Genomic DNA, 15,047 nt, shown 5'->3' with positions numbered 1-15,047 from the left:
ACAACTAATAAAATATCATTGTAAACATTATGAACCCTACCAACACCCGTCCTTGTTGGAGGACGTTGAACAGACAGAATAAAAACAAATAATACTTAAAAGAACTGTTCTTTCTAATGCACAGAGCTCCAAGAACTAAACTTGATCTGTGAATAATATGACATAGTAGCCTACAGCTAACGGTCATTATGCTTCTGGCCTCTACCTGGTCTTTTTACTAAACTTAACCAACTCCTCTCTTCATTGCCTAAAACCCAACCAAAGCACCGAGCAAAGAATTTTTTTTCTCCCCCGGTCTGCTGTCAGCAGGGTCGCCGGCTGCAGCAGCCTCGCGCCCGTGAAGTTGGCTCAAGCTGCGTTCAGCCGCGCTCGAGCGGAGCAGGGGAGAGAAACAATGTGTATTTCTTTTACTCTGTGGAAGATCTCCCAACGGAGTGAGGGACAAAGCAAGTGGGACAGATCTGCCCAGTCCCTGAGCAGCGCGCGTTTCACAGACAAGCCACAACGCAGAGTGTAAACAACGTCACCTGGTTCAGCAGCACCATGGACAGCTGCGGGGGCGGGGGGGTCGGAACAGCGGTGTTTTGACGCCCCCACCCCCGACTCCTGAACGTCACTCACTCACTCATCCGGGCATGTACTGCGGTCTCATGAGGAAACGTAGCTTTTTGATATGATGTTTTTCTTGTTCCCGAATACAAATATTTTTTAAAGTATTTGTTCGAAATAAGTATTCGTAAAAAACACGTTATTTGTGCCTTTCCGAATACCGTATTTGGGTTCGGCTCCACCCCTAATTTCTAGGTCATGTGACTCTGCAGTAGCCATGGGGGGGAACACATATGCAATTAATTCCCTTTTTTTAGAGGGTTTACCTGCGTTTCAAAAACCTGCATATATGTGCTAATTTTGGTATAAAATGGTTATACTGTCTTCAACACTGGAGGTGTTGATGCACATGAGTGACAGCAAATCAGTCAGATCAATCAGATTCCCTCAGACACAGAGGTGTTTGGAAAAACATGGCTCAGGAAATCAACATCTTTGTTGTAGTACATCATCAAAATCAGAATCAGAATACTTTATTAATCCCCAGGGGGATCATGGTAGCAAACTGCCTATACAGAGCTGAGGATAAAAACTACATCCTTGATACTAAACATATCTGCAGGATTTGGGCTGGTGAGAGGCCAATTCTGAATGTCTCGACTACTAGTACCGAAGAAACAAAGTAAAAAAATTAAAGAACTATCATGATGCGTTCACAGGAATAAAATATCAGTATAAGATTATAGAAAACAAGGATAAAAAAAAGCTATATTTTTTGCCATCCATTTGGATTCTAAACTAAGTAAGTCAACAACTTGAATAGGCTTCCGAGAAATCCTATAATCGTGGCCTTCTTGGCATTACCATCTATTTGACGACATTTAGCCATTAATGGACATTTGGCCCTGAGTCACACAGGAAATACCCAGAATCCTCAAAGTTTCCTGTGTGGTGCCAGGGAGCCGCAGAGGGTGGCTGGGCGCTGTCCGATGTGGATGATGGCAAAGATAACGCACACACGTATACATACAGGATACACACATCTACAGAGTTCTTAAAGGAATGCATTAAAGGATGGATTTGTCTTTTATCTCTGTCAATGATCAGAGCAGCCTGTGTCACATAAACATCATTAGAGTTCAGACAGACAAACAGACACTCTGTCCTCTTACTTTAAACAATAGATTTCTCTGCAGGGTGGTGGCTGTCCTGCTGTGTTGGATTTGTTAATTGAAGCAGATGACAAAAAATTTGAAATGTCGCTGAACTTTTGCACCAGCACCAACAATTTTCTACACTGCATAAAAACACAACTCTTTTGTTGTCTTTTAATGCACTTGATTGATGTAACACTGTGTGTGGTCTTTGATGGATCGGAAAAAATACAGTATATTTAATCAAGGCTCTCACACGGACATGTTAAAGTTTATGGTGCAGAGCTGTAACTCAGCTGAGTGGAGAAGCAGTAGACATAAGGCCTGTGTTGTGTTTTTATTTTATGATAAGGTCTGTGGTCAGACATGTGATTGCTGATGCACCATTTGGATTTATTTTTGGAACTAGGTCAGAGACGCAGAAACAGGAATACTAAATGTTTATAGCTAGAAAGTACACTTTTGGAATAAAGTCGAATCAAACAAACAATATAATTAACAATAAACAGTATAAAATATAGTTAATTAGTGAGCTTTAGAGGTGCTCGTAGACGTATGCTTTTACTTTTTGACAAGCTAGCTGTTTCCACATGCAGAGTTAATCCTGCTGGCTGTAGCTCAATAGTTCACACACTGACATGAGAGTGGTATCAAGCTTTTATCTTACTCTCAACAAGAATGCCAATTAGTATATTTCCCAAAATGTCAAACTAATACTTTTAAAAAACTAACAAACAAGAGACAGAGTGTGACTTGAACTTGTTGGCTTCTGTTAATTACATTACTGACATTAGAACTGTCACATTGTTATCTAAATATCAACGCTGATATTTTTTTCTTGAAGCATTCAGTTTTAGATGAAGATTCATGTTCACCACACTCAGTCAGTCAAATAGTTGTTTTGTAGTGTAGTAGAAAAAAATATTTATAAAAAGCATAACTTAAAGCTGCTGTAATGATATATTTGTATTAAAATAAGTGTTAAATACTGTGGCCCTATATTCCAACAGTGATCACTGTTCTTCATAAGAGCTCGTGAACACACACAGAGCAGAATCCTCATGTTTGCTGCTGTCTGGCAACTACCGCTGCACATTCCTGTAATGACAAAGAGAGGACGGAGGTGATTGCTAGCTGCAAAACGGACATGAAGTTAGCTAAAACGATGATAACACTTACAGCAGCTTTAATTTCAGTACAGTATGCTGGGACACATTATGTCAATAGAAGTTGAAATCATCCATTTGGAACTGAGGATTATGTCACAATATAATAAGATGAAATAAAAACTTTACTGACCCCCAGGTGGGAGATTCATATTGTTACCAATTATAAATAGTTTGAAACATGGAGAGGATAAACATAAGTAGTGGAGGTATCTTAATAAAACAGCCTAAAAGACTCAACTTTGTCTGTGTCTGTTTCAGGACTTCTCTAAAGGTGACATTAGGATGTTTGGTGTCTTCATCTCTGAACCTGGACGTCACTCTCTGGCTGGGGACAGGTATGTTACATCTGCTATCAGACCATATGATCATGTGACCAAAGAGCTGTTGTGCAGATTAGGTTTTTTCACCTCTCCCATCCTGTCATCTCATTTATCACATCTCTCAGTTCAGTTCGGTAAACTTGATTAGCACACACTGCATAAAACAAGACACTTTAAATAATTCTATCAAATTATTATGCATATTATGTTTTAATGCTTCCGTGCCAGCATTAGCCTTAGCCAGAGGCACTATGTTTTCGGGTTTGTCTGTCGGTATTGTCCATTCTTGTGGACATGATATCTCAAGAACAAATGTCCACTTGGACTCAAGGATAAACTGATCAGATTTTGGTGGGCAAAAGTCAAAGGCCAAGGTCACTGTGACCTCATGGCATCCCATTCTCGTGAACCAATATCTCAGAAACACAGAGAGGGAATTTTTTTAAACTTGACCCAAACATCCACTTGGACTCAAGTCAAGACTCAAGTGGTAAAACACATTTTTGGCCATTACTCAACAATTCATATAAGTATGACCAGTTGGCGATTTGAGGGGGGATGAGGGGGGATGCCGTCCCCCTTGTTAGCAAAATTACCAAAAAGCATCCCCCTTGTTAACCTGCCACTCTCCATCCCCTAGTAGCAGAAAGTGTGTTACAAGTCACAAGCGGCCGCGATCAGCTCCGGCGCACAGTGGAGTCGAGCCGTGCACGGCTGCTTTGCATTCCGGCTGCCTGGTTGATTTTTGACGGCAGCCACAACAAGCTGCACAGAGCAGATCGTGCCGGCAGGAAGTCACAGACACAGGAACCATAGAGCATCCGGTCAATTTTCTAAATAAAACACCCTGTGCAGACTCCCGATTGTATAAAAACGAAAAATTACCAGATCAACAAAATCAGGCAAGACAAAAGGCTCCACTTCTGAAACGTTCCCACTGGGTTCTCTTTATACATTCATGGTATGACGCCGTGCGGAGGGCGGAACAAAACCTGTAGCAGACACAACGTCATAAAGAACCTTTGGTGGATTCCCAGCGCGTCTCTCATGTAGAGGAGCACGAGAAGTTTGCTATTTATGTTCTAAAACTAAAATGTTACTTTTTGTAAGTGTTTTTTTAAGTGTCTGTTCAGAACACGGTGGCTTATATTATGTTGGTAATTGTCATTTTTGTGCTGGTTTATAGTTTAACCATTAGTGAGGTAGCTGTTACATTTCCTGAAACCAGCTGTTTTATCCCCCGTTGAAGCGCACTCTGCATACTCTGCTGGACAGACTATGTCATATAGTTTTTAAATATGAGGTTTTCATATCGGTGCATATTGGACAATATATACGCCGATACCGATTTATAGGCCGACATTAGCCTATCACAAATATGATGTCGGCCAATAAATCGGTCAGGCTCTACAATTTTGCACAATGTTCATTGTGTGTCCTTCAAGGAATTTAGATGGTAAAAAATTCCAATGGGTCATGTGGGTCATGTAACTTAAAATGACCCTGCTTGTAGTGTATTGTGAGAAACATGAGAAAACCCTGCCTGAATAAACTCAGTCCACTGCATACAATTTAAAGGTGTATTTACTCATTACTTTAATACAGTTATAAAAAGACAATTGTAGAAGGGAGGGGAGGAAGATAACTGGATAAAATGGAATTGTAGAATTAGAAATGTCACAGTTGTGGTTAAGGCGTCCTGCAACAATGTCCTTTGGGAGGTGTACATAGGTGTGTCGGGGCAGGGTGGTGCTCCCATTGGGTCATCCCCCCTGTTAAAAATTAACAAATCACCTACTGAGTATGACAATATTTTACCCAAATGTCTAATAGGATAATGTCTTTATTATTATTAGTGTTTATATCAATGACAATGACATTATAATATTCTGCACTGTTCTGGCCACTATTCAACACCATAACTCAGGAACAGCAACTTGACTGGTGCATGGAGGCATACAACCGCAAGGCAGTAATTCTAGTCTCACAGTTGTTTTCGCTCCGATGCTTTGTTTGTGACACACAACACATTTTTACTAGTTTGAGCAAAATATGAGAAAACATATCAATATTTTAGCTCTTCTCCATAATAGGCTGTCAGTTAGCCAGTGTGTGTGTGTGTGTGTGTGTGCTTTAGGCTCTTTGCTATTTTAAAACCAATGGTGGCCTTGTGCCCAACTGTTGGCACCACAATGTGTGCGAGAGAGAGAGAGAGAGAGAGAGAGAGAGAGGGAGAGGGAGAAGGAGAAGGAGGGGGAGATAAGGAATGAGGAGAAAGGAATGAGAGGGAAAGAATGGGATGAACAGAGGATGTGAAACATAGGAGGTAAAAACAGAAGAGCAAGGGTGGAGTTATGGGAAGGATAGATGAAGGAAGGTAAAGGAGATAAGAGTATAGAGTATATAGAGAGTATTCCTTGGTATGAAAGGAGGAGAAGAGAGAAGAGTTAGCAGTTAAAGATAGGTGAGAGGTGATCGAGAGGCGAGGAGGAGGAGGGAGGAAGTTAAGAAAAGAGATTAAGGAGTCAATGGTTTAGTAACAGGAAAGAAAAGAGAAAACGTTGAGAGGAGTGAAAGAGTTCAAAAGAGGCTAATGCGAAGAGAAGTGAAGGAGAGGAGTTAAAGGAGGGATGAACTGAGAAATTTAGGATGCAGAGGAAATTCCCTGGCACTGAGACTAACTCCAGTCCTCAGGGATTTATTATTTTAAAAACTCTAAAATATGTTTGCTCTCTAAATGTGAAGGTCATAGGTCAGTTGAGGAATTCTGTGTGTTTGTTTACACAGATCAGTCTGGTGTCTCAATATAACCAGGAACATGAATGCACCACTACTGAGAACTGAACTTTAAAATCAGCTCATAAGGGGAAGGGGAATTTTAATGATCACTGTGAAGAAACAGGACAAGTTAATGATCATTTTAATGAAGAACATATGTGAGGGCCCATAGTAAAGTGTTTTTTACCTGTTGAATACAAATGACATGTACTGGTGTTTAATCATCCACCTCTTCTTGTATTGTTTTCCTTTCATCCAAATAGTCTTAAGTCCAGCTAATGTCCCTTAGAGGCTGCAGTGTTCTTTACAGCCACAATATGGAGGAGTTGATAGTGGGCACACTTATGATTTAGTTATTCTTATGGTGTTTTTCCACCAGCGCCTTTGGCCGCAAGTCAAACCGAGACACGGCGATTTGCTTTTCTGTCACCACTTTTACTGGGCCGAGTTGAGCCGAGCAGTGACTGCCCCGCCAAGGGCCAAGCCTCGTGACATCTTGCGACTGAGGCCAGCCTGTGACAAGCACCCGTCTCCCCCTCAAACAAGTGTGTGTTACAAATTGATACTCAACTCATGTCTGTGAAGGAAACCTGAGAGAAAGACGTTTTTAAAAGTCTATGTGTTCAGCTTTCAGAACGTTTGCTAACTGAATCTCTTTAGATGCTCTCATCCCTACTTTGAACTACTGCTGTGTCATTGTCTTTCAGCTTTCAGCTGTTTCAGGAGTCATATTTGGTGACTGCTGGTGAAAACACAACATTTTCTGTAATGCAGCTTCATAATAAAAGCTTTTAAATTACTTGATAACGGGGTTTTTATTCTGAAGAAGTTGTAAGAAATGAAATGTGTTTGTAACTGAATTAGAGGAGCCACTTTGTTAGGGTACATTCAGACTAAATCAGGCAAATGTGGCAAAATGCTGCAGGCTTGTACAGTGGTGTGGGGGAATGTCACTCCAAGGTTCGGGTGTTTGATGTGTCAGGAACCCATGCTGATCACTTTGCCCAAAGGTGGAGCTGCCATGTTGTTATGCTACTAGCATGCTGGTCCTACTAGTGATCGTTTGTCCTCATTGACGGATTGAAAATAATAGTAACAACCAGGATGCAAGGCAGATCATTACTGTGTGTTTTAAACTGGGATAAACCGAGTGATCACAAGTATAACATAGCACTACACAGAGAAACGTCCATTGTGTTCCCTCTGTCCTACAGTGATCGTCAGCATCCACGGATGCATTTTAACTGATGCACAATGCCAAACTGAGTGAATACACATGACACATAACATTACAATCCTCTGTGGTTATAGTCATTAATACTGCCAGTCTGATCAGCAGTTTATGTGATTGGCCACCTCAACGCGATCCCTGTCATCGAATCCCTGTCATCGAAAGCTGCATTAGTAAATGACTTAATTTCAGACTGTAATATTGATTTATTCTGTCTTACTGAAACCTGGCTGCATCCTGAAGAATATGTCAGCCTGAATGAATCCACTCCCCCTAGTCATATTAATACTCACATTCCTCGAGGCTCCAGCCGAGGAGGTGGTGTTGCAGCTATTTATGTCTTAAGTCTGTCAATCAATCCTAAACCTAAATTAAAGGATAACTACCGTTTTTTACAACCTGGACCTTATTTCTAGCAAAATATATGATCATTGACTCACCCAGATAACTCTGGTGTCATTCGGCGTCGTTCGGACGAAATTAGATCCAGTGTAGCGCCGATATATCCATATAATGCGAGTGACGGGGCATCGACACACAGCCTCTATATAACGCATTATCTGCCACGAAACTAGTTCATTTCACCAATATTTTGTTACGATATGCTAGTGCTATTCCCCTCTGAGTCCGGGCTCGTCTGTTGTCATTAAAGGACCCGCATTAGTCCTATTTATCGGATCGATTTCAGTTTGTACATGTTAATGATGAGTCATCCCTGTATACCAAGGTTAGTCATGGTGTTCCTCAAGGCTCCGTGCTTGGACCCATACTATTCACCTTATATATGCTCCCTCTAGGAAATATAATTCGGAAACACTCCATAAATTTTCATTGTTACGCAGATGATACCCAGTTATACTTATCAATAAAGCCAGATGAAACTAATCAGCTAACTAAACTCCATGCATGTCTCAAGGACATTAAGACCTGGATAACCTGCAATTTTCTGCTGTTAAATTCAGATAAAACCAAAGTTATAATACTTGGTCCTAAACACCTTAGAGATGCATTATCTAGTGATATAGCTAGTTTGGATGGCATTAACTTGGCCTCCAGCACCACTGTCAGGAATCTGGGAGTTATCTTTGATCAAGATGTGTCCTTCAACTCCCACATAAAACAAATTTCAAGGTCTGCATTTTTTCATCTACGTAACATTGCAAAAATCAAATTTTATTTGTATAGCCCAAATTCACAAATCACAGTTTGCCTCAGAGGGCTTTACAGTCTGTACAGAGACGACACCCTCTGTCCTTCGACCCTCGATTCGAGTGAGGAAAAACTTGCCCCCCCCAAAAAAAGCCTTTTTAACAGGGGAAAAAAAAAAATGCGGAAGAAACCTCAGGAAGAGCCACAGAGGAGGGATCCCTCTCCCAGGATGGACAGACGTGCAATAGATGTCGCATGTACAGAGCAGATCAACAAGATCACAATGTATACAATTTTTCTGTTTGTCTATCTTTCAGACCTGCAGATATCCAGGCATCAGGGGGCCTTGTCTGTGTCCAACACTCCCAGAATAGTTCCAACACCGTCCAGCTTGCAGGATCTTCACAAGGTGCGCAAAATAAAAAAACACATAGTTGTCAAACTTGTGGCTTTCTCTCAGCTCCTTGAAAGAAACCATGTGCAGACTTGTGCAAACACTTCAACCGACATGTAGTTTTTCTTGATCTGGCTTTTTCATTAAATTAATCATCAGCTGCAGATTATAGGAGCCAAAGTTAATGTTGTATAGGAACTATACCTATAGTAGGGAATTATGCTGTTAGCAGCATCTTGTGATTAGCATCCATTATATTCCATAAAAATATCTCATTGTACTGTGACTACCCTTTGAATCCTCCCTCTGTCCCTTTATTCTCTTCTGATCCTAGACGTGGGCTCCTCCCACACTCCCGTCACTCGTAGGGAGCGACAGAAGAATAGTGAGCGGCAGCGAACCAGCAGTACCTCTACCTTGGCGGCCTCTGTTGGCCTGCCCTGTCCCTTCTCCACATCTGGGGCTCAGGATGGAGGCAGCACTGAGTGGTATGCTAGCGAGAGGCTGAGCCAGGCGAACTTGGATGCCATCACCTTCCCAGGCATCCCAGGTGATGGAGGTAACACTACTGGCTACAATGAAACCCTGGTGACGGGCAGACAGACGGTACACAGTTTGAGTGACACCAGCATATTAGAAGACACTGCAAAGGACATCTATAGACAGAGAGCCTTCAGTTTAGAGTCGAGAGGAGGGCATTCGGCAGAAAACACCAAAATGGTTTCATCCCCATCAAACAGGAAGGACAGTGGGAGCTTCATTCCATCTCCTCCTGCATCCTCCCATCCGTCCATTCACCAGCACCTGTCCTCACTGCGAATCTCTGAGTCCAGCCTCTTCAGCTCCATTGACCAGGAGCAACCACTAGAAGCAAGCATATTGCAGGCAGACTTTGACGAGGTCTTTTACCAAAATCCTGCCCCTCTGTCACCTCCTCCGCCAATCCAAGAGACAAGCATAATTGAGGAGTTCCCTCCCCCTCCTTCTCCCCTTGAGTTGGAGCAGGAAGCTGGACAACCCATTGTTGGAAGGTTTGCTGCACAAAAAGTTCATATTTAAACTTAAATTGAAATATTATCATCATCACTTAAACAACTCCATCATTTCTAACAGGAAGTCATTGCTCCACTCCCCTCTAATGTCCCGATCTTCCTCCATTGTTCCTCCACCTGTGTCCAGCCTTCCTTCCCCTGAAGCCACAGTCGTCCACTCTGTTACCACATCCTCTACAACTGATGATGGCCTAGGTCCGGAGTACCAGCCCCTGCCCAAGAGAGAACAGACATCTGTGGAGCTGCGAGTGGAGGCACTGGCCAGGCAGCTGGTGAGTACCTGAAGTCAGGAGTTGCCTTTAATAAATGATGCTGTAGCTAGTTCTGACTCTACCTTGGTCATTGGACCTTAGTAATTCGGACTTTGAATTTATTATTAGTGTGAATGCTGACACAGCATTCACACTATTGTTCTTCTGGTATGTATTATTCATGATTCCGTACGTTTTTCGGCTCGCTTCTCCTCCTACAAATTTTGAGCTACAGAAACCATTCAACTATCAAAATGTTCAGCTCGTTAAGGACATGATGGCGTGTATTTTTCTTTTTTCTATCTTTTATACTTTTGGAAATATTCAGCTTTTTCTGCAAAAATTTTCCCAATCATCCTTAAGGGGATTTTTTCAAATTTCATTTTGCTACTGCTTCAGCATACGTTTAGCTATAGAAACAGTTCAGCTATCAAAATTTTCAGCATGTTAAGCTCTTTCAGCTTTGTACTTTTCAGCCTTTTAGCTTTTCAACTTTTTCAAATATTCAGCTTTTTCAAAAAAAAATTCATATGGGAGCAAATGGGAAAATCTTCAAATCCTCTTCAAAACTTATCCACTTTCCCTCATACTTTGAGCTAGAGACACCATTCCAACTTTAAAAGAGTCACAAAACCTTGAACTATTTGGCATGTATTCAGATTTTTAAAATCTTTCACGGTTTTGAAATCATTACAGTTTTAGTTTTAAGGATTTTAGCTCGTCTTCTGGGTTTATAATGGGTGTGTATTGCGTGAGCTAGAGTGGGTGACATCATCGCTAGAGTGGAGAGCAGCTGCAAAAACTTTAGAAAAACTTCTCTTCAGCTTGATTTTACGGTGGCCCTGAAGTGCAAATCACAACGGCAAATCAAAAAACACAACAGCAAATCAGAAAGCACAACAGCAAATCAGAAAACACAAGGGCAAATCAGAAAACACAACAACAAATCAGAAAACAACAACAAATCAGAAAACACAACGGCAAATCAGAAAACACAACAACAAATCAGAAAACCCAACAACAAATCAGAAAACACAATGGCAAATCAGAAAACGCAACGGCATTAACCAAACCAGAAAAGGTAGCTACCCTCGGGCGACATGAATCGTCGCTGATTGGACTGGTCCATCCTTTGAACCGGAAGGACATGGTTTACATGTTTTCAAAACAAGAGCGCTGCCAGTGACGACATACACGCTGCTATTAAAGAATATTTTGATGCAGGACATGTATATGGGTCCATGTATCATCTGATCATGCAATTCTATTCACAGTTTTTCTCAATTGTTTACACACAATTACTGGTACTTGAGACACAATGACCTCAACATGAAACTTGTGCACCAACCCCCTGAACCAATTCTGCTAAACTACAAGCACATTTCCTGCTTTACACTCAAATTGCAGTTCTAAAACACACTTTTTTCAGAACACTACGCACAATTCCCTGCATTTGGCACAATTTCCATGGAGAAAATCTCTTGTTTTCACAAGGAACACACTGTTATTCAAAATTCGAAAGTTATGCACACTGACTCATCACATGGGCAAACACCTGTCACACAGTTTTACAATTAGCAATCAGAGCTTTAGCATAAAAGGGCAACATGATGATGCAATGTGGATGAGGTGCTGTGGCCCGACCGAAACAGAAGAGAGGATGCAGCATAGTTTTGTTTTGTTTTTTTACTGTAACTGCAAATTCTTCTGTTGTTTTGTATGTCGACCACTGTATGTGCAACTTTGTGTTGGTTGGGATGTACACCGTGTACATTGTTTTTGTGGGAAAAATAAAATATATTTGTTACTGTGTATTTGTGTGTTCTGAGTATAAAAACAATATTCTAAAATATTTTACAACACACTTATGTATGCACTGTCTGTAGTGTAACACTGAACAAAAAAGGTGAATGATGATTGGAGAAAAGTGTTTTCCATTCATCATAGTGTTTTACATTGAGCACATCAGAGTTCAACTTGTTCTTATAAATGTCTATTCATATGATGGTTTGTGTGTGTCATTTGAAAACAAAATATCATTTTGAGAAGAAATAACATTGTTTTGAATGTAAAGTTTCATTTTGCAGGAGAAGTGAGGGGTTTTGCCAATTGTGTGTGTGTTTTTTGATTTGTGTGTAGAGTTCTGAGAGTATGAGGCATGCTTTCAGAATGTGTGTAAACAATCGAGAAAAACCTTAATGTGGCAAACGAAAATACGAGTCAATATACCGTTTTTCTCCAAAGGAGGCGTGACGTACACGTCATGATGATGATGTATGTGTTTTTTTCAAGGTGTTTACCGGTGTCCTCCTGTTAATCTGAACATGTACCCGCTGACTGTTTATAATCATATGGATGCCGTTATAATGTGTTGTGATTGAGATCCCGACCCACCAAACATCCTGGAAAGTGACAAAGTTACGTTTTTCAGTCTAAATTACATATTACATAATCAGCATCAGTCAACAGGACGCTGTCTGACTATTTCACTAGCGGGGAGAGAGGCTGTTTTCTGGGGGGAAAGTTCACTGAGTCTCGGTCAGGAGGGCTGACCGTTGCGGTGATTTGGTCTCGTCATCAAAGTATTCTTTAATAGCAGCGTGTATGTCGTCACTGGCAGTGCTCTTGTTTTGAAAACATGTAAACCATGTCCTTCTGGTTCAAAGGGGAACAGCCTGACATTCTGAAACACCTCCATTGCGAAACCCCTACATCCCGACACACCCCACTCCGACACACCGCTGTTCCGAATCCGACTTTCAACTTCCGATTACTTCCCAATATGGTTAGGGTTAGGGGTTAGGGTCAGGGGTACCACAATAGCCTTTTCGGAATAGTCTAGAAAAAATGAGAAACCACGCCATTTAGATGAATGGAAGTCTATTTTCGGAACAGTGGGGTTTCGGAAAAGCGGGGTGTAACCGGTTCAAAGGACGGACCAGTCCAATCAGCGATGATTCATGTCGCCCAAGGGTACCTACCTTTTCCGGTTTGGTCAATGTCGTTGTGTTTTCTGATTTGTTGTTGTGTTTTCTGTTTTTGTTGTTGTGTTTTCTGATTTGTTGTTGTGTTTTCTGTTTTGCCGTCGTGTTTTCTGATTTGCTGTTGTGTTTTCTGTTTTGCCGTCGTGTTTTCTGATTTGCTGTTGTGTTTTCTGATTTGCTGTTGTGCTTTCTGATTTGCTGTTGTGTTTTTTGATTTGCCGTTGTGATTTCTGATTTGCCGTTGTGATTTGCACTTCAGGGACACCGTATGATTTGGGTCCCACATCTTTTACTTCACATAGACAATATATACATAGAAATGTAGGAAATATTGTTGGCTTTCTGATGATGGTCTTATTTCAGATGTAGGGCTTAAACTTTTGGCTGTAGAAGCCGTTGAGCGACAAGCACTCCAGCAACTCCCCCATAAGCCGCAGTGTTAACTTTGAGCCTAAATTTCTGGAGTGCAGCAGACGGTACCGGTTTTGTCTCTCGCTCTGTGTAATGCAACACACAACACTTAAGACTGTTTAGTTTGGTAAAGTTTAATTTGAAGTGCAGACCTTTATTTTGTTAACCCCCATTGGGTATTTCCTGTTACTTCCTGTTGATCGGCTGTAGCAGCCATCTTGATTTTGTTAATGAGCACACGGTGTGCAGGTGTACAATCCTTCCTCATCCTCATTTGGTTCTCTTCTTTGGGCATCGCTAGTAAGTAATATCTTTATTTAATAACCTTAGGAATGGAGACATGTGATTATTTGGTTTCATGTGCTTTGATTTATAGTATATTTCTCGATGTTCAGTTACAAACTACCTGTGTGTTTTATTGTGTATTTCAGTTTTACCTTTTCTTCAATAAATCCTGCTAAATACATACCTGGCGTATTACTTTGGGAAATGAGTAAACTTGCTGCATCAATCTGTTGAGAACAGTACAGTAAAATAGCGGCCTCTAACAAGAAGATGGATCAGGAAAAAGATATGGATGGATTGCCTAAGGAGCAGAGTATTAAGGACAGTCTTGATGGTAAATCACATACATCGTCTAATACTCACCTGTCATCCAATACGCATCGATCATCACGGTCTCAGCAATCAAATGCAACTATGGTTGCTGCTAAAGCACGGGCCGAAGCGGAGGCAGCTAAAACCAGAGCAACCTTTAGCAGAAAGGAAATGGATATTAAAATTGAGTAAGCTCGTCTGGAAGCAGAATTAGACGCACTTCAGCTGGAGAAAGAAGCAGAGGCAGCTATCGCTAAAGCCGTGGTTATGGAAGCTGCTGCCAACAAACTGAGCTCTCAAGGAAGCTTAAAGGACTTCAAGTCGTTACCTAGCTTAGAAGGTTTGCACGAAAAAGTAAGTGAATATGTGGCAAAGCACATTAAGGTGGATGACAATCACCTAGATGAACAGATTGACTCAAGCCAACAACCACAGCAGCCGTCAAACCTGCTTACGTTGGACGAAGAGCATTACAGCTCATTAAATCTAGGTTAAGTGCAGTCTGACATGGAACTTGGTATCCAGCAACACTCCAGCCCGTGTCAGGCATTTCACCACCACTCTGAGTCATATCGGCAAGACAGCCAGCAACATGCCTCACAACCAAACAACCCACAGGGCTACAAACAGCCCAGTCAGGGTCAGCAACCGAAAATCTAAGTTGAAAGCAGGCAACAAGTTGACATACCACGCCACAAGGTGGATCAACGGTCCAGCTTCTACATGCCTAATGCGTCTCTGTGCCAAGACCTTGATAGCAACACGACAGATCTTGCTAAGTTTCTGATCAGAAGCCAGCTGGTTTCAAGTGGTTTGACCAGGTTTGATGATCAGCCAGAAAACTTCCTCAACTGGAAGTCAACCTTCACAAGCATTGTAAATGGTTTAGATCTCTCGGCACATGAACAGACCGACCTGCTTATAAAATGGTTAGGTCCAGAATCAAGTCAGCAAGCTCGCAGGTTGAAATCTGCTAATATCAAGCAGCCGGCAGCGGGCCTTAACCTG

At 41.5% G+C, this 15,047-nt stretch overlaps 1 protein-coding gene across 7 annotated transcripts in view; it reads left to right on the top strand.

The window, feature by feature from the left end:
* Nucleotides 1-15,047, top strand: part of shroom3 (shroom family member 3) — a 158,312-nt gene that overhangs the window by 122,720 nt on the left and 20,545 nt on the right. For 6 of the 7 annotated variants that reach the window (XM_084383206.1, XM_084383208.1, XM_084383205.1 and 3 more), the window contains 4 exons: nucleotides 3,131-3,207; nucleotides 8,668-8,759; nucleotides 9,079-9,775; nucleotides 9,858-10,068. In XM_084383206.1, coding sequence (XP_084239332.1) covers nucleotides 3,131-3,207; nucleotides 8,668-8,759; nucleotides 9,079-9,775; nucleotides 9,858-10,068 — 1,077 coding nt within the window. The remainder of the gene's footprint in view (nucleotides 1-3,130; nucleotides 3,208-8,667; nucleotides 8,760-9,078; nucleotides 9,776-9,857; nucleotides 10,069-15,047) is intronic. The other variant, XM_084383207.1, reaches the window with a different exon arrangement.

Source organism: Pagrus pagrus, assembly GCF_965226575.1.
Source record: "Pagrus pagrus genome assembly, chromosome: 19".
Lineage (NCBI taxonomy): Eukaryota > Metazoa > Chordata > Actinopteri > Spariformes > Sparidae > Pagrus > Pagrus pagrus.
This window is presented reverse-complemented; position numbering and strand designations above follow the sequence as displayed.